Source organism: Cricetulus griseus, chromosome 2, assembly GCF_003668045.3.
Source record: "Cricetulus griseus strain 17A/GY chromosome 2, alternate assembly CriGri-PICRH-1.0, whole genome shotgun sequence".
NCBI classification, from domain to species: Eukaryota; Metazoa; Chordata; class Mammalia; order Rodentia; family Cricetidae; genus Cricetulus; species Cricetulus griseus.
Window position 1 is genome coordinate 23832194 of NC_048595.1, and position 24853 is coordinate 23857046.

Below are 24853 nucleotides of genomic sequence, written 5' to 3' on the forward strand. Positions count from 1 at the left end.
CTGCCCAGGACGCGATCCTCTCAGGGGCGGGGCGGTTTCCTGCCAATCACTGTGTGCTCGCCCTCCCCCTGGTGTTGGCCTGGCTGCCTCGGGGTGGGGGAGGTCGAGAAGGGGGCGATAAAATGGCGCAGGGGGCGGAGTGAGCGAGGTGCCGCCGTTCGCCCAGGCTTCGGCCCGGCTTCCGGAGGTGAAGAGCGGGAGGGACGGAGAGGGTCGCCGTTCGCCGTCTGGGCGGAGGGTCGGGGTCGCCTGTTGCATCTCCACGGGGCCGCAAACACCGTCTGCCCCCGCGAGGAGGAGGAGGAGGAGGAGGAGGAGGAGGAGGTGGAGGAGGGAGGCCCTCGTCTCGCTGAGGGAAGGGCTGATTTCTCGCTCCTCAGGTGATGGCGGGCGGCGAGGTTGTCCCTGCCCCCCACCTCCGCAGCCGTGGGCGAGTGACGCCCCTCATCCTGCCGAGGGAAAGAGCTGTCAGGTCTCCTCCGGGCCGCGAGTGAGCGAGCGAGGTGGCTGGCCCTGCTCGTGGGGGAAGGGGTCTGGCTTGCCCCGCCCGAGCTCGTGCCGCCGAGGGTGCCGCTAGGGAGAGCGAGGGTGGCGGGCTTCCCGCGGCGCGGCGCGGCGGGAGAGGACGACCCACGCCCGGCGTCGGCGGGCCGCAGCCCGCTGAGGTGTGGCTGTCGGCGTCGGTCCCCCGAGGTCGGCTGCAGCGCCCGAGCCCGCGGGGACCTGGGTCGCCCCTGGGGGGAGGGGCACGCAGAAACCCGCGCTTCTCCCGCTACCCGCGGGGAGGCGAGTACTCGCTTTTCCCAGGTGGGAGGAGGGACGTGCAGAGGCCCTGGGCGCGGTGGCAGCGTTCCTCCAGGGGAGGCCATCCCTGGGCCACCGTTGCTCTTTTCACCCAGGCCCTCAGGGAACGCTCCAGACGTCTCAGGATGAGCCCGGAAGAAGAGGGCCACCCAGAGAGCACGTAGTTCACTGGCTTGTCCTCATTTTTGTGTTCTTGTTTTTGTTTTTGTTTTGTTTTTCGTGGTTGTTAGGGGCCCCCAAGCTTTCATAGAGCATTCTTACAAAAGAAACCTGTTGCTTCAGTTTAGAAAATTCCTGCTGCCTGGGCCGGTGTGGGACTCCTTGTCACCCTAGCCTCGGGAATTGTTACTTAGAGCGGAGATTTCCAAACGAGTTGTCTTTCCATTTTACAGCGTTTCCAGAGGGAGTTGCAAAATTCTTTCTGATAATTTCAGTTCACTTTTTTTTTTTAAATTGGGTACATTTTAGTGAAAAAGCTTTTATTTATTTATTTTTTTGTGTGGCTGTGTGCTTCACATGTTTGTGTTTAGGAGAGATTGGAACTCAAAGGTCTTGCTTTTGGCCCTGTGAATCAGACAGTCATGGTTTTGGTTTAGAGGATGTGTAGTATACATATGGCATTGGAGTTTTACTGTCCTAAATAGAGTGAGGCTTTGTGCTCTAAGGCAATAGGTTTTTTGAGGTAAGATAAAAATAGATAGGGAACCAGTTTCTGAGGTTGCAACCAGGAGGTTAGAGAACAGAGAGGGGGCGGCACACTGAGTGTGAAGAAGGGGGTGGACAGGCGTGAGATGTGGAAGGACAGAATAGGGTCACAGGGATGTGGAGCAGAAGAATTAGGAGATTTGGAAATAGGAAAATATTCCCTTAAAAATAAAGAAGCCTCCATATGTAAAGGATTTACCAGGCAAGTGCCAAGTGCAGGTGATGGGTGCATGGGAGAGGAGTAATTGTGGAATTTAAGAGCTTCAGTCTTGGCCAGTCGTTGGTGGCACACACCTTTCATCCCAGCACTTAGCAGGCAGAGGCAGGAGGATTTCTGAGTTCCAGGCCAGCCTGGTCTATAGATCAAGTTCCAAAGCTACAGAGAAACCCTGTCTCAGAACCCCCCCACCACCAAAAAAAAAAGAGCTTCAGGCTTATTATTATTTTGAGACAGGTTCTCACTGTGTACCCCTGGCTCTAGCCTGGAACTCAGAGATCCATCTGCCTCTGTCTCCCAAATGCTGGGATTAAAGGCGTGTGCCACCATGCCTTTGGAGAAATTTCAGTTTTATTGAAGATTTTCCTCCCTTGAAAATTCATATTGACTTTATCTCAAACACCTCGATCCCCCCCCCCCACCTTTCTCCAACGTAGCCCATACTGGTTTGGAATTGGAAATGGAGCCTCAGGTAGCCTTGAACTCACCCTCTTCAATGCTAGGAATACAGATGAGTGGGCTCATTTATATTGAAGTTCAGAGACTTCAAATGAATGAGGTCTTTGGATTTTAGCCTAGTGCTTCTAATGTAAGACACTTCATGGGCCATTAATTGGAAGAATTTAACTGATATTTCAGTTATCCTCCATCTAGTCTGGTACAGTGACAATATGGTTAGATGTTTCACTAAGCAGATTATACTGAATAATATCTAAAGTGGGTCTGGGGGAAGTTTCTTACCAGTTTATCCTTTCCCCTGACATTCCTGTGTTTAAGATTCTAAAGGTGAGATGTAGGTTGTATGTTGAAATTATAACCGTAGCCACCACGTCTTAATTGTAGTGTACTAAATGCCCATGTTCATAGTCTTACTTGTTCTTGTTAATAACCTTGTGAGACTGATGTATTGTGAAGTTTCCTGTTTATTTGAGACTTGGGGTGTATTTTTTCACACTGGCTTTATAACTTAATTTTTATTGTGGTGTTTTGTGTTTTTGTTTTTGTTTTTCTTGAGACAGAGTCTCTACTGCCCTGCTGGCTGGCCTTGAACTGACAGTGTAGACCAGGTTTGCATTGAATTCACAGAGATCCATCTGTTTCTGCCTCTTGAGTGATGGGATTCTAGGTGCATGTCACCATACCCACCTATAATTTTAAAGCCAGGCTGGTATACTTAGTGAGTGCCAAGCCAACCAGGGATATAGAGTGAGACCCTGTCTCAAAAAGATCAAACCCAAATTTTTGTTTGTTTGTCTGTTTTAGTTTTGGTTTTTCAAGACAGGGTTTCTCTGTATAGCTGGCTGTCTTGGAACTTGCTCTGTAGACCATACTGGTCTTGAACTCAGAACTCAGATCTCTGTCTCTCAAGTGCTGGGATTACAGATGTGAGCAATCACTACCGGGCTCCATTTTTTTTTTTAATTAATTTTTTTCTAATTAATTTATGTAGTGTGTGGTGAGTGTTTCTGTGCATGTACATGGTGTGGGAGTGGAGGTCCAAAAGAAAACTAGGTGGTTCTTTCCTTCTATTTTTACCTGGTACTAGAGATTGAATTCAGATTACCCGGCCAGTAGGGCAAGTACCTTTACTCACTGAGTCATCTTGTCATCCCCTGAAAGTATTTCTTATTACATATTTCAAACATATAAAAAATTAAGCAAGGTAGATAATGATTATACTCACTGTCCAGGTTTATCTTTCATCTCCATATTTGTTGGGTTTTTTGTTACTGATTAAAAACCTTAGTGTGGTTCCCATAGTTCTAGGACTTGGGAGGCGAAGGAAGGAAGGAAGGAAGGAAGGAAGGAAGGAAGGAAGGAAGGAGAATCAGGAATTCAGATTATCCTTGGCTGTATCCTTGGCAAGTTTCAGGATAGTCTGGGTTGAGACCATCTCTTAAAAACAAAACAAAAAATAACAGCAAGACTGATGCATGTCCCCTTGCCGTTCTTGTTTCCTTGTCACTACCAGAAGTTCTTGCTATCCTGAATTTGGTATTTTTTATTCTTGTGCATGTTTTGTTTTGTTTTTCAAGACAGGGTTTCTGTGTAGCTTTGGAGGCTATCTGCTGGGATTAAAGGCATTCACCATGCCAGGCCTACTTACTTGTTTTAAATTATAATAAAAAGAATTTTTGAAATTCAGGAAAGTTGCAAAGAGAATGGCTTGTGTGAGTTAAATTTGTTTCTGTTTGCCGCTCTGTTTGTATATGATATCATTTTGGATGCTTTTGCCATTTGGGACATTATGAGAGAGGCTCAAAAGAGCCAGTTTTGTGACTTTGGATGATGGGTGAGGCCAAGGGCAGCTTCTGGTACATTTTAAAGTAATTTAAATTATTTTTCCAAGTAATAAAAATCTGTCTTCAATATCTACATAATCCCATAATTTATTAGCAAGCATACTAAATTTAGAAGGCCTAGGTTTGAATTCTAATTTTTCCATTTGCCAACTGGCCCTGGAGGCAAGTCTATCACTAAAGAGAGAGGAAAAGATTACCTTTGGAATTAGTCTTTAGTTTGGATTCTTGCTCTAGCATTATTATATAGTGATTTAAGTTACTTAATTTCTCCCAGCTTTCACTATGAAAATTTACTGAACATTTGCATTTGGTCAAGCAAGTGCTTGAACTATATGTTTTTGGAGTTATTGGGATGAGGGGCAGTGGCTCAGAAAGGGCTTCTAAGAAATGAAGTTATGAACTGGGTGGTAATCCCAACACTTTGGAGGCAGAGGCAAGTGGATCTCTGAGTTTGAGGCCAGTCTGGTCTAGAGAGTGAGATTCAGAGCAACCAGGGCTACACAAAAAAAACTCTGTCTCAGAAAAAAAAAAGAAAGAAAAGCTGCTTGAGCTCAGGGCTTGTGATATTTGTATTTAATAACCTGAAATTGTTTTTTGTTTTTGTTTTGTTTTTTTTGATAATCCTTGCTGTGTAGCCCATTCTGGTTTCCAAGTAGGGGGATTATAGTATGCGCTACTGCAGTCCAGGCTGGTCTCAAACTCAGAGATCCACCTGCCTCTGCTTCCTAGGTGCTGGTATTAAAGGTGCTTGCCACCACAGCCCAGCAAGATTTCTTTCTTCTTTTTTTTTTTTTTCTTTTTCTTTTATTTTTGGTTTTTTGAGACAGGGTTTCTCTGTATTGCTTTGGAGGCTGTCCTGGAACTTGCTCTGTATACCAGGCTGGCCTCAAACTCAGAGATCCACCTGCCTCTGCCTCCCAAGTACTGGGAATTAGGGCATGCACCACCAACGCCCTTGGATCTTCTTCTTTTAATAATTTATTTCTGTTGTATGTACATTGGTATTTCCCTGCAAGTATGTCTGTGTGAGGGTATCAGATCCCCTGGAACTGGAGTTTACAGACAGTTGTGAGCTGCTGTGTGGGTGCTGGGATTTGAACCAGGGCCCTCTGGAAGAGCAGCCAGTGTGTTTAACCACTGAGCCATCTCTCCAGCCCTCAGCAAGGTTTTTTTAAACTTAAAAAAAAAATAATAATACTTTCACTTCTCTAAAAGTAAGCACTGCTACTGCTCTCAAAAAGGGTGATTTTAACCTATAAAATAACTTAGTCACTGACTTTATTTTCTTTCTGCCCTAATCATGCTTTTTAAATTTTATTTTACTATTAATTATTTTATGTTTTGAAACAGGATGTTTGAGGCTGTATAACTTTGGCTGGCTCAATGTACAAGTCAGGCTGACCTTGAATTCAGAGTTTGCCTGCTTCTCCTTAGTTCTGGGATTAGAGGCATCACCACCATGCTTGGCCATCACTCTGAGTTAACTAGATCCCTTCTAATTGTAAAATGCTGTATTTTCTCCTCTTTTCTCTTTAATACTTTATTGTCTATACCATCTTATTATCTCATATTAAAACTTAATTTTTGGTGTTTCCTTGCTAACAAGATTATATGTTGCCAGGCATGATGGTGCAGACCTTTAATCCCAGTACTTGGGAGACAGAGGTTCTCTGAGTCTGAGGCCAGCCTGGTTTACAGATCAATTTCCAGAACAGCTAGGGCTATACAGAGAAACCCTGTCTTGAAAAACAAAACAAACAACAACAACAAAACCCCAAAAATTATATGTTCTGGGAAGTTAGGAATTATATTTGTTTCTCAGAAGTTATAGAGACATACTATGTAGCTCAGAAAATTATTGCTGAAGGAATGTATGAATTAAAGCTAAAAGTCAAGGTCTGGTATGGAGGGTAGTAAAGTGAAGGAAATGTTACAGTTTAAAAAGCTGTAAAGGAAGCCAGTCTAGAGGTAATTCCTTTAATGCTAGCACTTGGGAGGTGGAGGGAGGAGGATCAGTTCAAGGCCATCATCCTCCACTGCATAGTGATTTGGATGCCAGCCTGGAGTATATGAGACTCTGAGAAAACAAGCACTTGCCTAGCATGAGCAAAGCCCTCTGCTGGATCCCCAGTATTACATAAAGTGGGTGTGGTGGTGTGTGCCTGTTACCCCAGCCCCTTATGTATGCTAACTAAGCAAGCACTAAACTACTCAGCCATATTCAAGTAGAAAAAGAATAGAAGGACATTGATGCTTGACCCTGTATTTGGTAATAATGAACAATTGTGTTTATGTCTTTACTGACTTTTTCTTTGTGTTTTATATATATTAAAAATGAAGAAGAGGGTTGATTGCTATGGTCATAATTTTTAGAATTTGGTAGAGTCTAGTTCTCCTCCAACCTTTTTCTATTTTATAAAGAAACAAATCCAAATGGTTAAGTGACTAATGAATAGGGCTTGTTAGTGACAGAGCTAGGACTCAGGACTCTCAGTACTTATTTACCCCACTAAAGCAGACAATAGTCTTACGAAAGTGCCAGTTCTTCCTGGGCAGTGGTGGCACACACCTTTAATCCCAGCACTTGGGAGGCAGAGGCAGGCAGATCTTTGTGAGCTCAAGGCGAGCCTGGTCTATAAAACTACACAGAGAAACCCTGTCTCCAAAAAGAAAAAAAAGAAAGTGGCAGTTGTTGGGAGGAACTAAACCAGTTCTTAGTTGCATAATTTTTTCCTTCTAAAGATTTTTCTTTGGTGTTCTTCACTGAAAATAATCCAACTTGCTGGTATTTTAAAAAAAATTCAAGATCAAAATTAATAGATGGAACACCTTGAAGCATAATGCAGTTGACTTTGTAATTAGCAGAGTTGAAAGTGATGAGAAGATCCTTTCATTTTCTTTGTGCCTGCAGGAAGGTGGGAGTCAATCACTTTGACAAGTCTCCTGAAAGGAACAGCCAGCAGGAGTTGAAACCTTTTTCCATTTGGTCTCGTGGCAAAGGCAGAGATTGCTTCAGCAGCTCCGCACAGTATGGAAGACTTTTAATTTTTGTTTTTTGTTTTTTTTTTTGAAACAGGGTCTCACTGTATAGCTCTGGCTGACCTATAATATTCACCTGCTTTTACCTCCTGAGTGCTGGGATTAAGGGCATGTACCACTATACTCAGCAACATTTATCTCCTTCCCTCTCCTCCCGAATTTTTTTTTTCAATTTCATTTCATTTAAAAAATAATACATGTTTAAGTTGAGTCATAGGCCTGGAATCCCAGCTTCTGTGAAGGCTGAGGCAGGAGAATTGCAAATTCAAGATTTGATTGAATAAGTTAGGTCCAATCTGTATGCGTTAGTAAGACCCTATTTAAAATTAAAAAGTAAAAAATAATTGGGGATGTAATTCACTATAGAGGGCTGGAAGTGCATGCATGAGGCTCCAGGCTCAGTCACCAGAACAGGAAAGTAATACTGTTTTCTTTTTCAAAAGTGTAAATTTTGTGTCTAAACATTTTACAAAACATTTATTTTGCTTGTATATTATAGTCATCCCATGGTAGTACATATAAAGTTATTTAATGTGCTTTTAAATAGTTGAAAATGTTTTTTACACAAATGTCTCATGATTTTATTAAACATTTCTCTTAGAGGCAGATGTTTAGGTTGCCTTTAGTATTTGACTACTTAGAATAATACTTCCTTGCACATCTTGTGTTTCCATGTACATTTGTAGTAGGTAGTTCTATATGATAAATTTCCAGAAGTGAGATTGTTAGATCAGATAGTATTGCCAAGTTACTCTTCACAAAATATATTAACTTATGTTCTTACTAGTAGTAAGTGCTTGTCTCTACAGCTTCACCAACACAGATTATCAGTCATCTTAATTAATTTTCATTGTGATTGGGAAAAATGTATCTTAAACATTTATTTCCATAATGCTGGTAATGATAATATCTTCATCATTTCTCAAGTTTACAAATCACAGTGCAAGCACAGAATTTGAGATACTAGGATGCTTCTCTCTATATAGTAGATTGGAGTCGGTTTAAGTTATTTCTTGCTCTTCAACAAAACCTCCTCATATTTTTTCAGATATGACGTGCTCACTGTTGCCCTCTGAACAGTCTTCTGGTACCTCTTTTTTGCCTAAAGACAATGCCTCATTTTCTTGGGGTTCCTCAGATGAAGATGAATTGGATGACTCCTTGTTGGAGTTTTCTGATGGAGAAGAAGATGATGGCCATTTCAGTTTCACAGAGGAAGAGATTGAGATGCTCTTGAAGGATGATGATGGTGGGCATGAGTATGGAGAGAGAAAGTGTCAAATTCTACCTGGTACTCGTCGCGAAAATTCTTTGTACAGCTTGGGGCCAGCAGCTGAGACCCCTGGCTTCTTCAAACTACCTCAACTAAGTACATCAGTTGGTCATGGACCAACTCCTAGTAAATCATTAAACAGACACTTTGTACTTGAAAAGAATCTTATAAAAGTAACTGTTGTTGCACCATTTAATCCAACAGTTTGTGATCCTGTGCTTGCTAAGGACAAGGTTGATTCCTCCAAAGATACAGAAAACCCTGCTTCCCTTGGGGAACGGATTGGAGAAGATGACCTTCATCCTAATGAGAGTAAACATTGCACTGAACCTGAAGGGGTCAGTCCCGATAACTCTGCTCGGGATGGGCCCCTGCTTTCTTCTCCTTCAAATAACAACATCGAACAAACTGCCTCTGATAAAAACGTACCTGAAAGTAAGAAACCTACCCCTGTGTTCTCTCAGATCTCCAACCATTCAGAAGTACCTAACAGGGGATCATCCTGGAAAAATAGTGGATCACATAAATCAGGTTGTGAAGTGAGAATTCCAGTTGTGTCCAGTTCATCAAACAGAGTAAGTACATGTTTTCAAGACACAGTAGAAATGAAATTACTCTCATTCATAAGGGTTCCTATATACTTAACTCTGCAGTAGAATATATGACTAGCGTGCACTAGCTAAAATCCCTAGTACCAAAAAAAAAAAAAAAAAAAAAATGAAGTTTGCTGGGGTGGTAATGGTGCATGCCTTTTATCTCAGCACTCTGGAGGCAGAGGCAGGTGAATCTCTTGAGTTTGAGGCTAGCCTGGACTATAGAGTGAGTTCCAGGATAGCCAGGGCTATACAGAGAAACCCTGTCTTGAAAAACAAAACAACAACAAAATTATATTCTCGTAATGAAGTGTTCAGCTATATGATACAGCTGAAAATTATAAAAATTACTTACAACTAATAATTATGTTTCTTGTTGTATTTCTTCCATCTGTTCTGGAAAACAACAAATTAGCATACTTTTGACAAGGATTCTGGTGAGGTGAAAAGTGAGAGAAGACTAGGCAAAGTCATTCCTGTTCTACAAACCAGAACCAGGTAATGTAACATATAACCAACCATTCTAGTTTCTGGTGGTTCTCTTTTCATTTCTTTCTTCCCCTTCTCAATATCTTCTTAGTGTGTGTGTTGGGGGGGGGGGGAATCCTGCAGAAAGAATAAACAGACTTGAAATTCTGAAGTTACCTGTTTGTGTTACCTTGAGCAAATCAAATGATGTCTCCAATCAGTTTCTATATCAGTGAAATGAAGCTAATGTCTTTTCTACAGCCTCACTAGGTTATGTTGAAAGTAAAAAAGACATGCTAGTGAGACAATATATAAATTCAAAGATTTCTCCCATGTATTAGAAGGCCTGATCATATGTTTGAAAAGAAGTCAGAATATTAACCAAAAAAGGTTAAAATTCTCTTAGAAAATAATTTAGTCTTATTTTTCTTTTCTTGCATACAACTGGAAGCAAATATTAATTAGGGTTGCAGATTTGAGGCATCTTTTTAGTTTACTTTTTTGTTGCCAGGAGATGGCAGTATCTGTACATGGGCATTTTCAATTGGATGTACTGGAAAAGGTACTTTTTAGGTTGAATCCATTGCTTTACTTACAATGAAATTGAGAAAAGTTTTTTTTTTATACACTTACACCATATTTATTCTGCTTTAAACATTTAAAAATGACAAATAAGGTTATTTGCCACTAAATTTTAGTTGTGTGGGTTCGATTTCTTTTGCCAAATAACTGAGGAAAGCTGTCAATTTTTTTCCCTTTTTTTGAAATTTTGTTTTTAATTTTTGTGTATAGGTGTTTTACTTGTGTGTATAATGTCCACAGAAGCCAGGAGAGGGTGTCAGGTCTTCTAGAACTGGAGTTAAAGTTGTGAGCTGCTGCTATGTGGGTAATGGAAATTGAACCACAGGTCCTCCAGAAGAGCAGTCTCTCCAGCCATCTCTCCAGCCCCACTTTGTGAATTTCTTAAAAGTGAAATTATACTGAAACATACAAATAAGGCTACTTGGAACACTAATAAATTTACAATTTCAATATTTTCATCCACCGATGATTCTTTTCATACAGAGCTATTGGTATTAACAAGGACCAGAAATCGTTGTTGCCAAGATCATGATCTCATTCAACTTTTTCTGTGTGGCTCTATGAAGTTGGTTAAACTTGAATGACTCAACAAATGCTTTCTTTCTTTTTTTTTTTTTTTTTTTTTTTTTTGGTTTTTCAAGACAGGGTTTCTCTGTGTAGCCTATCCTGACACTCGCTCTGGAGACCAGGCTGGCCTCGAACTCACAGAGATCCGCCTGCCTCTGCCTCCTGAGTGCTGGGATTAAAGGCGTGTGCCACCAATGCCCAGCAACAAATGCTTTCTTTCTCTGTGAGCTACTTCATTTTTACCTTCTGATATTTTTTGTTATCATGAGTTACATTTCTTTTTTTCCTTTACTTCTATATTTTTGGTTGTAAGCCTAGCCTTTAATGGCTGAGCTATCTCTCCAGCCCTTTCCTTTACTTTTAAACTCTATGCTTGATTTCCGTTTTGTACTGTGACTAATATTACCTCCTCTTGTCATTGGATCTTAGAGATTGCCTCTGAAAGTTGGTTGTTTTAACTATCAATATGTGACTTTTCTACAAAGCACTATATTCATGGTTCTAATGGACTTTTTTCCTCCTGGTTTGCTTTATTCAAGGATGTTTTCACAATCAGATCTAGAAAAACAGAAGGATATTTATCTCAGCAAAGTCATTGCTCATATAGAAGACCCAGGGGACTCTAACCAAGGTAACATGGTAACCAAAGAATGGCTTATAAAACGTATTGAGACATTTTCTTTCCATGGTAATGAGCTTAAACTGGAATGCTGTTTTGAATTTTCTTAAATTGATGAGAAAGAAAACTTTCTTATGCCAGGATTTACTTCAAAGGGTTATTTAATCGGATAATTGTGCAAAGTGGTTTGGCTAACAAGTATTAGAGAAGGGACTCAGGCCATTGAGTTTCTCTATAGTTGAGGGTTATAACGTAGATCTTAATGCCTTTTTTTTAAACTGGAGGTTGTCATTATTATTTTGTCTCTTAAATACTAGAAGTAAGTAGTTTGGGTCTTTTAAAATGTGAAATTTTTTCCTTGTTGCCTTTTGCTTTTTTTTTTTTTTTTTTGCCTTTTGCTTTTAAATGTAAGCATTTCAAGACTCATCCTGTGTCTTGGCTTCTCAATACAAGCTCTTGAAATTCTGAACTATGTTCTCTGTTCTTCAGACTAATCCCTAAGTACTTTATTAGACGCTTTTGCAAGCCAAAGTGGAGAAATTCTTTCTCCAGCTCTTGGGATACTGTACTGTTTTACCTAGTGGCTAATGGGAAGTTCCTAAAGAGAAAGGAGCAGAATTGAAGGCATGAGATGTTAGGAGGTTTTATACTGATAAAATGATTCTTCCCATAAAAGTTACTCTGATTGAAATGTTTAGCTTCTTTTCTTATTCAGCAGACCTTTGTGGAATACTTCTACAAGTGTTAAGTTTAAAGATTAGGAAGAGTAGCAGTGGGTATTGCTTTGCCTGCTGGGAATTCATACTCTAGAGAAGATGACTACACTAAAATCATGATTTGTTTTTTAAAGAAATAAAGTAATATAGAAATGATGAGGGAACCCTTCAGTTTGTGTTTGGGAGGTGATTGAGAAAGATGGCCTAGGTGTTATTGCATAGAAAAGGCAACGAGTTTTCCAACTCTAGATCTGTTCTGGGGAAGATTTGGGGGATGTTGTTCTGCAGAGCAGAGTCTACTTTCTCTTGAAGGTTAGTAGTTTCTGTTTTTAAGACTACAGATGAAAGATAGAATGCTGACATCCGTCAGGAGAAATTCTTAAAAATAACTCCCTTTTTTTTTACTCATGATTTTATAAAGCAAGTAGATATCACTGGTGTTCTTTTCTTAGCCCCCTGCTTGTGAAATCTTTTTGTTTGACTATTAGGTCTGTTGGAAGTAGAGATATTTTCCCACCCATGTCATTGGAGGTCAGGCTTTAAAAGAGATTTGTGCATCTTCAAGCTTGTTAAAAGAAAAAAAAATCCTAGTTGTTACTTTTTCTCCCTGTGAGATGACTTCTTTTGTAGCCTAGGAGTTGGTACTGATATCTAGTTATAGTTTCCTTTTTCATTTGGGGTGTTCAATGAAGATTTTTCATGCAAAGTAAGGTGCAATTGCTCGCATTTTAGCATTTTTCCATTTGATTTCTCATTCAGCAATTCTCCCAAAATTACTACAATTTATATTCTATTTTCAAAGAAAGCTAGAAATACAGTGAGAGAGCAACAGACTTTAGTGATTGAAAAAAATAAAAAGTCCAGAGTTAACTCCTACGTTTACATTTATTTATTTATTTATTTATTTGGTTTTTCGAGACAGGGTTTCTCTGTGTAGCTTTGGAGGCTGGCCTGGAACTCACTCTGTAGACCAGGCTGGCCTTGAACTCACAGGCCTCTGCCTTCCGAGTGCTGGGACTAAAGGCATGGGCCACCAACATCCGGCACTAATATAATTTTTGCTACTAGAATTTATTTTAAATAGTATTATTGACAAGAAAGTTTAGAGCTGGAGTGATGGCTTAGTGGTTAAAAACATTTACTGCTTTTGCATAGGCCCCAGATTTGTTTCCCATAGCCCATATGACAATTTACAAACTGTAATGTATAGAAAAACAAAACAAAACAAAAACCTGTTGACTCCAGTTCCAGGGAAATGATGCCCTCTTCTGGCCATTGCTGGGTCTAAGCTTGTATTTGGTGCACATACATGTGTGCAGGTATGCACATACAATAAAACTTTTAAAAAAATCTTTAAAAAGGAAAGTTCATTCTTTTTGTTATTTTATTTATTTGTTTGTTTATTTTAGAGACAGAATCTTTCTAGTAGTCCTGGCTGTCCTGGAACTCACTATGTAGACCAGGCTGGCCTCAAACACAGATCCTCCTGCCTCTACCTTCTAACTTCTGGGATTAGTGGTGTGTGCCACATGCCTGGGTTATGATAGAGCTTTTATAGTTAAGATAGTGTGATATATTTTAAGTCTTAACAAATGACATTTAAAAAAACAAAAACAACAAAACTTTGGGCTGGAGAGATGGCTCAGAGGTTAAGAGCACTTCTCTGCTCTTCTAGAGGTTCTGAGTTCACTTTGCAGTATTCACATGGTGGCTTACAACCATTTATAATGAAATCTGGTGCTCTCTTGCATGTAGGCAGAACACTATATGCATAATAAATCTTAAACAAACAAACAAAAAAGCCTTGTAAAATAAATTGAAATAGCTTTGACAAAAATATTGGTAAATGAGCCGGGCGTTGGTGGCGCATGCCTTTAATCCCAGCACTCGGGAGGCAGAGGCAGGTGAATCTCTGAGTTCGAGACCAGCCTAGTCTACAAGAGCTAGTTCCAGGACAGCCTCCAAAGCCACAGAGAAACCCTGTCTCGAAAAACCAAAAAAAAAAAAAAGGTAAATGAAACTGAGTTGCTGGTAAACTGAGTCAGTCTGGAGAAAGGGAGCCACTCAAGGATGGAATGAAACCTTGAAGGAGCAGTGGGGACAGCCTCAAGGGAACCCTGAGCAACCTTGCAAGGCTCTCTTTCTTAAGTTGTCCTGCGTGACTCAGTTTACCAGAATTACTCAATTTACTAAATGTGGGGCTCAAAGGAAATGAGGGTCTGGGTACTCCTGGATTGGAGGTAAGTACTCTCATGTCTAAGTGAAGACTCCAGGATTTTGGCTGGGACTTGGGGAATTCCCTATCTCAGGAGCAGCATTATGTGCAGTTGTTAAAATGTTCACTACAAGGAAATAGAGTAAAAGTGAAAGAGAAGATTACCAAACTTTTTTTGTTAATCAAATAGCATTGTTACTGGTTTCAGGCAAATCCTCAAGCTGAGACCCTTGAGGTGAGCTTATCAGGGGTGGCTATACCATTAAAGACTTGGTCTTTATGTAATTTAATTCCCAGTGCTCTGGGCTGCTGCAAAATGAAGAGTCAGAAAAGACTGGGTCAGATCTAGGAAATGCAAGTAAGGAGGAGGACATTCTGGCTAGGAACTGTCAGTCAGCAGAGGACAATGTTTTTTCAGAGGAAGATGAAAGTGTGGAGAGCCAGGATGGAGGAGAAGAGTTTTCTCCTCTCCTCCTCCTTCAGATGAGACAGACTTAGGCAAGGGGGAAGTTGAAGAATTGACTGCACAATTGCAAAAATTACAGATCCAAATAGAATAGCTTCAGAGGCAAACAAAGGAAGGAAAAAGGCTCTTCCCAGTAAAAAAGGGGAATTGTTTAATCAAGGTCCTATGGCACCTCCCTATGAAGGCATTGAGGAATGGTTGCCTAAGGTCATAAAGACACCAACCACCTCTAGTGTTTCCAGTTACTATGCAGCAAGTGCCCACAAATATATCCTCAGGGCTATGTTCAGATTGATTGGAGACCTGCAAAATTGACAGGTTTAAGGAAGCAGTGTCATGGAATGCATTCACCCTATGTAAGACAGATTTTAAATACTTGGGCTGCTCAGAATAGAATTATTCTGAAAGATTCAAAGGAATTAATGGCAGCTGGAACTCAAAGCTCTGTGGCTGTGAGCTGCCTGTCAGCCCTTTCTGCCCAGGGCCCACCAGAGTGGCAGCATGTGGGTTCCAATGAATGATGGACGGGGCTCCACTGCTGTAACATGAGCTGTAGCACAGCTAGCTCAGAATTTAGAATTTTCTTGTTTGCTTGATTTTTGTTTAAATGGTTTTTGTTTTTTCCCTCACCAGGAATAACTCAATGTCAGTGGGGGAAAAAATTAAAACAAGCCCAACTTCTTGTACAGAAACAATCATAGCCATGGCATAAAGTACTAAACCAATGCTGTGTAAATTTCCAGGGGTATTAGTTATTTTATATGGAGGATGTTCTGTTCTCCAATGATTGCTTAAATGAATACTTAATTTTCATAGTAAATAAACTGAAAGAGCAAAATTCCTAACCCTGAACTATACCATTGGGCACACTCTTCTCTGTTTATCACTATTGAGGATTTGGCTCCGCTCTTTCTGTTGCTTTCTGGAAACTCTTGGTTAAATTCCACAAAAAATGTAATACCTGGAAGAGAACAGGTTATTAGCTTATTAAGTAATGTGGCTGCTAAGGGAGGAGCTCATAGAGATAAAGAGCCTACAAAATTATTTTTCCACTAAGTAAAATGCAGGTAAATTGTTCCAAACAGTTAATAATTGGCAGGTCTCATTAACATATTACTTGTTATCTATAAAAAAGATCCTCTTTTTAAAGTTTTATAAAAATAGTGGGAATTGCCTAAAGTTGTGTCTTAATATCCTATAGAGATTGCTTTTAATGCTTGTATAGATGGCTCTTGGAAAGGACTAAGAACATGTTTACACACAAATTCCACATGCTCCACATAAAAGATTGTACCCAGTCTGAGTAACTCTGTCGAATCAATCAGATTTTATTAGATGTTTCTCAGCCATTGACTATTTTAGCTGACTGCTCTTGACTTAAGTTTGGATGATAGTTAACTGGATGGACTAAGAAGAATCAGAATCTTATGGTCATAATGGATAGCTTTGAAACCCCAGTTTGCACATTCGCATCCCAAATCCAGTAATCCAGTATGGTATTAAGTTTGTTGGTGTTGTTACTGCTTTTGAATTGTATTTATTACTGTTGTGTGAGTGTGATGATATGTGGTTGTATATACCATGGCTTGCATGTGTTGGGCAAACGGCAGCTTTTTGGGGTCAGTTCTTGCCATCCACCTTTATGTAGGTTCCAGGGATTTGAATTCAAGTAAACTGGATTTATATATGAATATATAAATCATTATATAAATAACAGGTGCCTTTGCCTGCTTAACCATTTCACCAGCCCTTTATTGTTTTTCTTCACTCTGTGTGTGTGTGTTTTTACATGTTTACGTTTACTTGAGCATGCACATGTAACATGTATATGGAGGCCAGGGATTGGTAATCTGGTGTTTTCCTTTTCATTCCGTACCTTTTTTAGACAGGTTCTTTCACTGAACATGGAGCTGATTGCTGTTTTAGCTAGACCAGCTGGCCAGCAAACCCTTGGGATCTGCTTTTCTGTCTTGCCACTGCTGGAGTTACAGACATTTACTTACTGTTTTGCTCAGCTTTCTTACATGGGTATTGGGGATCCAAAATCAGGTCCTTAGGATTGTGCAGCAATCACTTTACCCTGTGAACCATCTCCCTAGCCCAGTACTAAGTTTTTGTGTCACTTTGCCTATGTAGTAGTCACAGTGTATATATGCACAGTCGTTAGTCTTTGAGATGGAGCATCATGTATGCCAGGCTGGCTTCTTACTGCTGTGTAGCTGAGGATGAACTGACTATCTCTGGCTGGCCTGGAACTCAGAGATCATCCTCCCTCTGTTTCCTGAATACTAGGATAAAGGAATTTCTTAAGTACCTGCCTTTACCTACTGAGTGCTGGAATTACAGTTACACACCATGCCAGGTTTATTTTTGGTTGTGAGGCTAGCTTTTAATGGCTGGACCATCTCTCCAGCCCCCATGCCAGGTTTATAGGTGGTAGGATTGGCGTTCAGTACAACTGAGCTACACCCTAAGTGTCCTACTTACTTTTTATAGCTGTGAAGAGACACCATGACCAAGAAAGCAGGGGGAGGGGGGCGCACGTGCGAGTGACTGCATACAGTTTTAAAGGATTAGTCCATGATCATTATGGTGGGAAGTACACAGGCATGCCACTGGAGGAGTAGCTGAGAGCTTTACATCCTCATCTATAGACAGCAGACAGAGTGAGAGAGAGACTGGGCCTAGGGAAGGCTTTTGAAAACCAGAAGCACACCACCAGTGACACACCTCCTCCAAGGCCATACCTCCTTATCTTTCCCAAACAGTTCCACTAACTGGAGACCAAACATTCATACATATGAATCTGTAGGGGCCATTTTCATTCAAACCACCATACCTGGCCACTCAAGTTTTGAGGTTTTTGTATTCCATATTGCAAATGAGGAAAGCACCGATATAGTCTTCATCTTTCCTTTTGTTTGTTTGTTTCTTTTTGAGGTAGGGTTTCACAGTGCATCCTAGATTATCCTTGAACTCAAAGCAATCCTTTCAATCTCTCAATATATTCTGCCACCTAAAAATATCAAAATTAACATTTTGATATTATCTTTCCTATAAAATACAGCCTATAGAGGGAATATCTCAATTTGTAAATTGCTTTTTTTGTTTTGGTGGGTTTGGGGTTTTTGTTTTTTGAGAAAGGGTTTCTCTTTGTAGTTCTGGCTGTCCTGGGTTTTGGGGTTTTTGTGGTTTTTTTTTTTTTTTGAGAAAGGGTTTCTCTTTGTAGTCCTGGCTGTCCTGGAACTCACTCTGTAGACCAGGCTGGTCTTGAACTCAGAGGTCTACCTGCCTCTGCCTCCTGAGTGCTGAGATTAAACGTTTGCAATATTTGGCTGTACTTAATGTATTTAAGGACTCTTCCGTGTTAACTATTTTATATTTAAATGTTTTTTGTTTCTGAGACAAGATCTTGCTGTATGGCCCAGGCTGTCTTCAATCTTTTAATCTATAATCCTTGTTAGTGCTGGATGCATCACCTTGCCTGATTTACACATTAGTATTTTTAGCCAAGGGCTAGTCAGATAGCTCAGTGAGTAAGAATGCTTGTATTAACCTGGTGGCCTGAGTTAAATCCCCAGCATCATGTCAAAGTGGAAGGAGAGAACTGACTCCACAAATGTTTTCTGACCTCCACAGATGTTCGATGGGTCATGCACCTACACACATCATACACACATGCAGTAATTTAAAAACAAGGGTCTTGCCAGGCAGTGATGGTGCCCACCTTCAATCCTGGATCTCTCAGTTGGAGGCCAGCCTGGACTACAGAGTGAGTTCCAGGACAGCCGGGGCTACACAGAGAAACACTGTCTCAAAAAACCAAAACAAACAAAATAAGCAAGCATCTTAAAAGAGATGGTTCAGTAGTTAATCAGACTTAACTGCTTTTGCAGAAGACCAGGTTTAATTCCCAGTACCCACATGGCAGCTTACAGTCTTCTGTATCTCCAGTTCAGGGATCCAGTGCCCTTTTCTGGCCTTTGCTAACTAACACCAGGCAAACATCTACTATACATTCATGTAAGCCAGTGGTTCTCAACCTCCTAAAGCTCTGACCCTTTAATACAGTTCCTCATGTTGTGATGACCCTCCCACTGCAAAATTATTTTCATTGCTATTTCATAACTAATTTTGCTATGAATGATAATGTAAATATCTGTGTTTCCCAGTGGTCTTAGGACCTGTGAAAGGGTCAATCGACCCACAGGTTGAGAACCACTGATGTAGGCAAGCACACAAAATAAAAATAAACCTTTCGGGCTGGAGAGATGGCTCATAGGTTAAGAGCACTGACTGCTCTTTCAGAGGTCCTAAGTTCAAATCCCAGCATCCACATGGTGGCTCACAGCCATCCATTATGAGATCTGGTATCCTCTTCTGGTGTGCAGATATGCATGGAAGCAGAATGTTGTATACATAATAAATAAATAAAATCTCTAAAAAAATAAACCTTTAAATAATAAGTAAAACAAATAAATAAGGAAATAAAGATATATAATCAGGAGTGGGAGATGGGACATACCTATAATCCCAGCATTTAGGAGTCTGGACTGCAGAATGAGAGATCCTATCTCCAAATAAATAACAAACTTTTTAGCTTCTGGAATGCATCTATAATCCCAGTACTTAGAAAGATTAGAAACCTGAAACCAATCTCAGCTAAGTGAGTTTGGGGCCAGTGAAGTGGCTCAGTAAGAAAAGGCTGTGTCGGCCAGACTTGATGACTTGAGTTTGATTTGCAGAATCCACGTGGTGGAAGAAGAAAGCTGGACTTTGTGTTTGAGTGCCACTGTTCCCCCTTTAATACATAATATAAAGTTTTTTAAAAATAGTTTTTGAAGACAAGCTTTCTTAGATGAAATCCTCTCTCTCTCTGGTTTTTTTTTTTTTTTTTTTTTTTTTTCGAGACAGGGTTTCTCTGTGTAGCTTTGGAGGCTGTCCTGGCACTCACTCTGGAGACCAGGCTGGCCTCAAACTCACAGAGATCCGCTTGCCTCTGCCTCCCGAGTGCTGGGATTAAAGGCGTGCGCCACCACCACCCCGCTTGAAATACTGTCTCTTAATACCAGAATAAATTGTGTATTAATTACAAATCATCCTATCTTGGATAATTAGATTGTGTGTATTTTCATTAGTAATGTTGTAGTGAACATTTTGGTCAATAAATGTTTATGTACGACTCTTATTTCTATAGGATGAATGCCTAGAAGTGGATTTACTAGGTAAAGTATATAAACATTTTAAAACCTCTTGTTATATGTTACCAGTTGTCCTGATCAAAAACTGAAATTAATTTTATTGTCATTGATATTGATAAGTTTGTTTTAATTAGTAAGGTTAAATTTTATTATTTTTTTTAAATTTATTTATATATTATGTATGCAGTATTCTGTCTGCATGTATCCCTTGCAGGCCAGAAGAGGGCACCAGATCTCATTATGGATGGTTGTGAGCCATCATGTGGTTGCTGGGAATTGAAATCAAGACCTCTGGAAGAGCAGCTCTTAACCTCTGAGCCATCTCTCCAGCCCCTTATTTTTCTTTTTTGAGACAAGGTTTCTCTGTGTAGTCCTGGCTGTCCTGGAACTCATAGAGGTCTGCCTGGTTCTCCCTCCTGAGTGCTGGGATTAAAGTCATGTACCACCACCTCGTGGTTTAAACATTACTTCTTAGGATCATCTAATATCCAGCCCATATTCCAATTTTCACAAGTGTTCCAAATGTAACTTGAGGCAGAATCTGATGAAGGTACACATCTTTATTTATTGTCTCAGTCTCTTTTAATGTAAGTCTCTTTCTTTAGAGGTAGTTCCGCATTCTAAATTTTGTCTGTTCTTTTATGAGTTTTTAGTGTTTTGCCTGCAAGTATGTCTGTGTGAAGGCGTCGGGTCCCCTGGAACTGGAGTTACAGACAGTTGTAAGCTGCCATGTGGGTGCTGGGAATTGAACTGGGACCTCTGGAAAAGCAGTCAGTGCTCTTAACCACTGAGCCATCTCTGTAGTCCCCTGATTGGTTCTTTACTACCATTTAGTTTGATTTTCATTTCCTGTATTTCTGTAAACTAAAAGCAGAATTAGATTCAGATTAAGCATTCCAGGCACAGCTAGTTTAGAGGGCTGTTAGGAATGTTGGTCTTGTGGAAACCTTGGAGGCATATGTGACACAGTGACAGGCTGTTGAACTAATGTTGTTAACCAAGTTTGTTAAGATGTTAATGGATGAATGGACGGACGGTGGTGGAGGTTGGGGAGGTGGGGTAGGGGTGTGGTACATGCCTTTAATCCCAGCACTTGGGAGGCAGAGGCAGGCGGATCTCTGTGAGTTCGAGGCCAGCCTGGTCTTCAAAGAAAGTTCCAGGACAGTCTCCAGACCTACAGAGAAACCCTATCTCAAAAAAAAAAAAAAAAAAAAAAGATGTTAATGGACATAACTTTCCTTTGTAAGGTACATTTTTACAATCTAATTGCTGTCATTTATGGGGTGATGCCTTAGTACCATATGAATATCCTATTCCCCAGCAACTAGCTTTGCCTAATAGTTTAAGCATTCATTGGTGATCTTCATCTGAATTATCTGTTACACTAGGATGTAGAAAGTGGCCCCTCCACCTCTATATAATCTTTCTTCTTTTTTAGAATGTATTTAATGTATTGACAATCTTATGCATATATGCAATCATATCCACCTACACCTCCCCTCCTTAGTGCCTTGCATATGTTAAATACATCTCCCAGTAAGATATATTCCAGCCCTAATGGATTTTTTTCTTCTATTTTTTTTTAAGACTTATTTATTTATTATGTATATAGTGTTCTTGTCTGCATGTGTCCCTGAAGGCCAGCAGAGGGCACCAGATCTCATTACGGATGGTTGTGAGCCATCATGTGGTTGCTGGGAATTGAACTTAGGACCTCTGGGAGAGCAGCCAGTGCTCTTAACCTCTGAGCCATCTCTCCAGCCCTCTAATGGATTTTTAAAGTTATATTTATAGCTCCAGTTTTTAAAAAATTATATGTATGTTTGATTGCTTTCCTTGTATATATGTTGTGCATTGTGTGTGTGCCTGGTACACTTGGAAGCCAGAAGATATGGATCTCTTAGAACTGGAGTTACAGAAGGTTGTGAGCTACCATATGGATGCTAGGAATTGAACCTCGGTCTTCTACAAGAGCAGCAGTTGCTCTTAATTGCAGAGCCATCTTTCTAGCCCCAGCTCCTATTCTTTTTGATGCTCAGTTTATCTCAAATTTGACTATTCAAAGTTCCTTCAAGCTGGCTTCTATTTTCATACAACCATTAATCTTTATTTTTTTAAATTACTGTTCAATAGTATAAAGTTTATTTAAAGGGCCTCCTATGATTTTATTAAAATTACATTGGATTTATAGAAATTGGGTAAAATTTAGCAAGAATGAATATCTTGACTATTTTGATCCTTAATTATTCAAATCTTTAATTTCTTTCAGTGGTACTTTGTAGCTTCCAGTATCTTCAAGCTTTTATGTAGCCCAGACTGGCTTTGAACTTTTGTTTTCAAGACTGGGTTTCTCTGTGTAGCCCTGGCTGTCCTGGTACTTGCTCTGCAGACCAGGCTGGCCTCGAATTCACAGAGGTCCACCTGCCTCTGCCTCCTGAGTACTGGGAGTAAAGTGTGTGCCACCAGCTGTCCTTAAACTTCCCATTCTCCTGCTTTAGCCTTCTAAGCGTTGATATTACAGGTTTGAGCCTCCATGTTTAGCTGTTATGTATATAACATTCTGCTTCCATGTATATCTGCACACCAGAAGAGGGTACCAGCTCTCATAATGGATGGTTGTGAGCCACCATGTGGATGCTGGGAATTGAACTCAGGACCTCTGGAAGAGCAGTCAGTGCTCTTAACCTCTGAGCCATCTCTCCAGCGCCTGTTTTATAGCTTTTGATATACACTCTTGCACATCTTTGGAATCTCAGAGTATTTTATATGGTGATACTTTTGTCAGAGATATATTTTAGAATCTTCGTACCTGTCTGGGTATGATAGCACAAAGTGTAATGCTAGCATTCAGCCTGAGACCAGCTGAACTAGAGATCCTGCTTCAAAGACACCCCGTACATACATACAAATAGGTATCTGTTCTGTGGTAGAATTTAAAAATTCAGTTGATTGTTATATATTAATCAAAACTCACTTGCTAGGTTTTTAGATTGATTTCAACAAGGAACTATGTGTGGTTAATCCTAGCACTTGGGAGGCAGAGGCAGGTGGATCGCTGTAAATTGAGGCTAGTTTGGTCTATGTAGTGAGTTTCCAGATAGCCAGAGCTATGAAAAAAGACCCTGTCTCAAAAATAACAATGATAAAATAAAGAAAATATTTTCTTTTTTTTTAAGATTTTATTTATTTATTATGTATACAGCATTCTGCTTCCATGTATATCTGCACACCAGAAGAGGGCACCAGCTCTCATAATGGATGGTTGTGAGCCACCGTGTGGTTGCTGGGAATTGAACTCAGGACCTCTGGAAGATCAGCTGGTGCTCTTAACCTCTGAGCCATCTCTCCAGCCCAAAATTTTCTTTTCTTGAGTATGTGTATATGTGTGTGTCTGTGCAAAGGCCAGAGGAACAGTGCTGATACCCTTTGCTATCATACTCCGCCTTACCCTTGATCTTACTTTGGTCTCTCACCAAACTTCAAGACCCCAGGTTAGGTTAGGCTAGCTGAACAAGCACTCAAGATCCTAGATTCATCTGTTCCTGCCTCCAGCTCAGGGATTGTAGACATGTGTATCCCTGACTGTCCTGATTGCTGTATGTAGATTAGGCTGGTCTTGAATCAGAGATCTGCCTGCCTGCCTACCTCTGCCTCCCAGGTCCTGGCATTAAAGGGATGCATCACCACAACTGACCCAAGCTTAGCTGCTGGAGTTCAAACTCAGGTCCTCTTTTCCCCACCCTTCAGCTGGGGGGTGGAGTGGGGGTGTTTGTTTGGGGTTTTTTGTTTGTTTGTTTGTTTGTTTGTTTTTCTGTTTGTTTTTGAGATAGGGTCTTCCTACATAACTCAGGCTATTCTGGAGATCTGCCTGCCTATGCATGCCTCTGGGGTGCATGTGCCACCATATCTAGGCTATTTATTAGCTATCATCAGGTCTATACAGCTACTATGTTATTAGCAAATATTTTTACTTTTTTTGTTGTTATTTGCTTGTTTTGCTTTTTTGAGTTTCTCTGTGTAACCTTGGCTGTACTGGAACTCACTCTGTAGACCAGGCTAGCCGCGATCTCAGAGATCTACCTGCCTCTGCCTCCTAAGTGCTGGGATTAAAGGCATCATGCAACACCATACCTGGCCTTTTGTTTGTTTGTTTGTTTGTTTTTGAGACTGGATTTCCTATAACCCAGGCTGGCCTTGAACTTATCATGTATTTGGAGATGACCTGAACTGCTGATCCTCTGCATCCATCTATAAACATCTGTGATACATTGATTCATTTATTAATGTAATTTTAAATTTCTCTTGATATATTTTGGCTTTTATTATTATAGATCTTGTATACTTTGTTAAGTTCATTACTATTTAATGCTTGTTTATGCTGTGTTAAATTATATCTAATTTTTTTCACTATCTAGTTGGTCATTGCTAGAATATACTGACTTTTTTAAATATTTTGGCCATATCATAAATTATGCTGAATTTTCCTGTTTTGTGAACTTTTTAATAGATATCTTAGAATTTGCTGTTATGATATTATCTAAATAAAGACGGTTGATTTCCTTCCAATTTATAAGCTTTTTATTTCTCATTATTGTACTGTCTGTTGCCTTGAGCACATTAAATATGATACAGGTTTATCTTAGATGATAAATGTTTATCATAGATGCTCTAATTAGGTTAGGGAAATTCCCTCTGGCTATAAGTGATCATTTTTATCATGAACAACTAGTAAACTTTGTTAAATTCATTTTCTGCATTTACTTACACTATTTACAAATACGATAATAGTGTTTTTCCCTTATTCTGTATTAGGTTACCTTACCTTGATTGATAGATTGACTTTTGTGGTCCTAGAAACTTAATTCAAGGGCTTGCACATGATAGGCAAAATACCTAGCCTCTGTAGTTTAGGTCAATTTGCATAACTTTCTTATTCTTAAATCATCTCTACTTAGTTTACTAATTCTTTTTTAAAGGACTGGTAAAATTGTGTGTGTATCAGACAGACAGAGATTGAGTGTAATGTTTGACATGGCATGCTTGTGGAGGTCAGGACAACTTTGTGGAATCAGTTCACTTTCACTT

At 40.1% G+C, this 24853-nt stretch overlaps 1 protein-coding gene across 5 annotated transcripts in view; it reads left to right on the forward strand.

Moving 5' to 3' along the window:
- The first annotated feature begins 58 nt into the window (after positions 1-58).
- Positions 59-24853, forward strand: part of S100pbp (S100P binding protein) — a 38994-nt gene continuing 14199 nt past the window's right edge. The window contains exons 1-6 of one of the 5 annotated variants that reach the window (XM_027399375.2): positions 59-187; positions 6941-7057; positions 8117-8916; positions 9350-9432; positions 11091-11182; positions 19765-19792. In XM_027399375.2, the coding sequence (XP_027255176.1) occupies positions 8119-8916; positions 9350-9432; positions 11091-11182; positions 19765-19769 (978 nt within the window). In that variant the 5' untranslated portion in view covers positions 59-187; positions 6941-7057; positions 8117-8118 and the 3' untranslated portion in view covers positions 19770-19792. Of the gene's footprint in view, positions 188-271; positions 381-6940; positions 7058-8116; positions 8917-9349; positions 9433-11090; positions 11183-19764; positions 19793-24853 lie in introns of those variants that run through there. The other 4 variants (XM_027399371.2, XM_027399372.2, XM_027399373.2 and 1 more) reach the window with 4 other exon arrangements.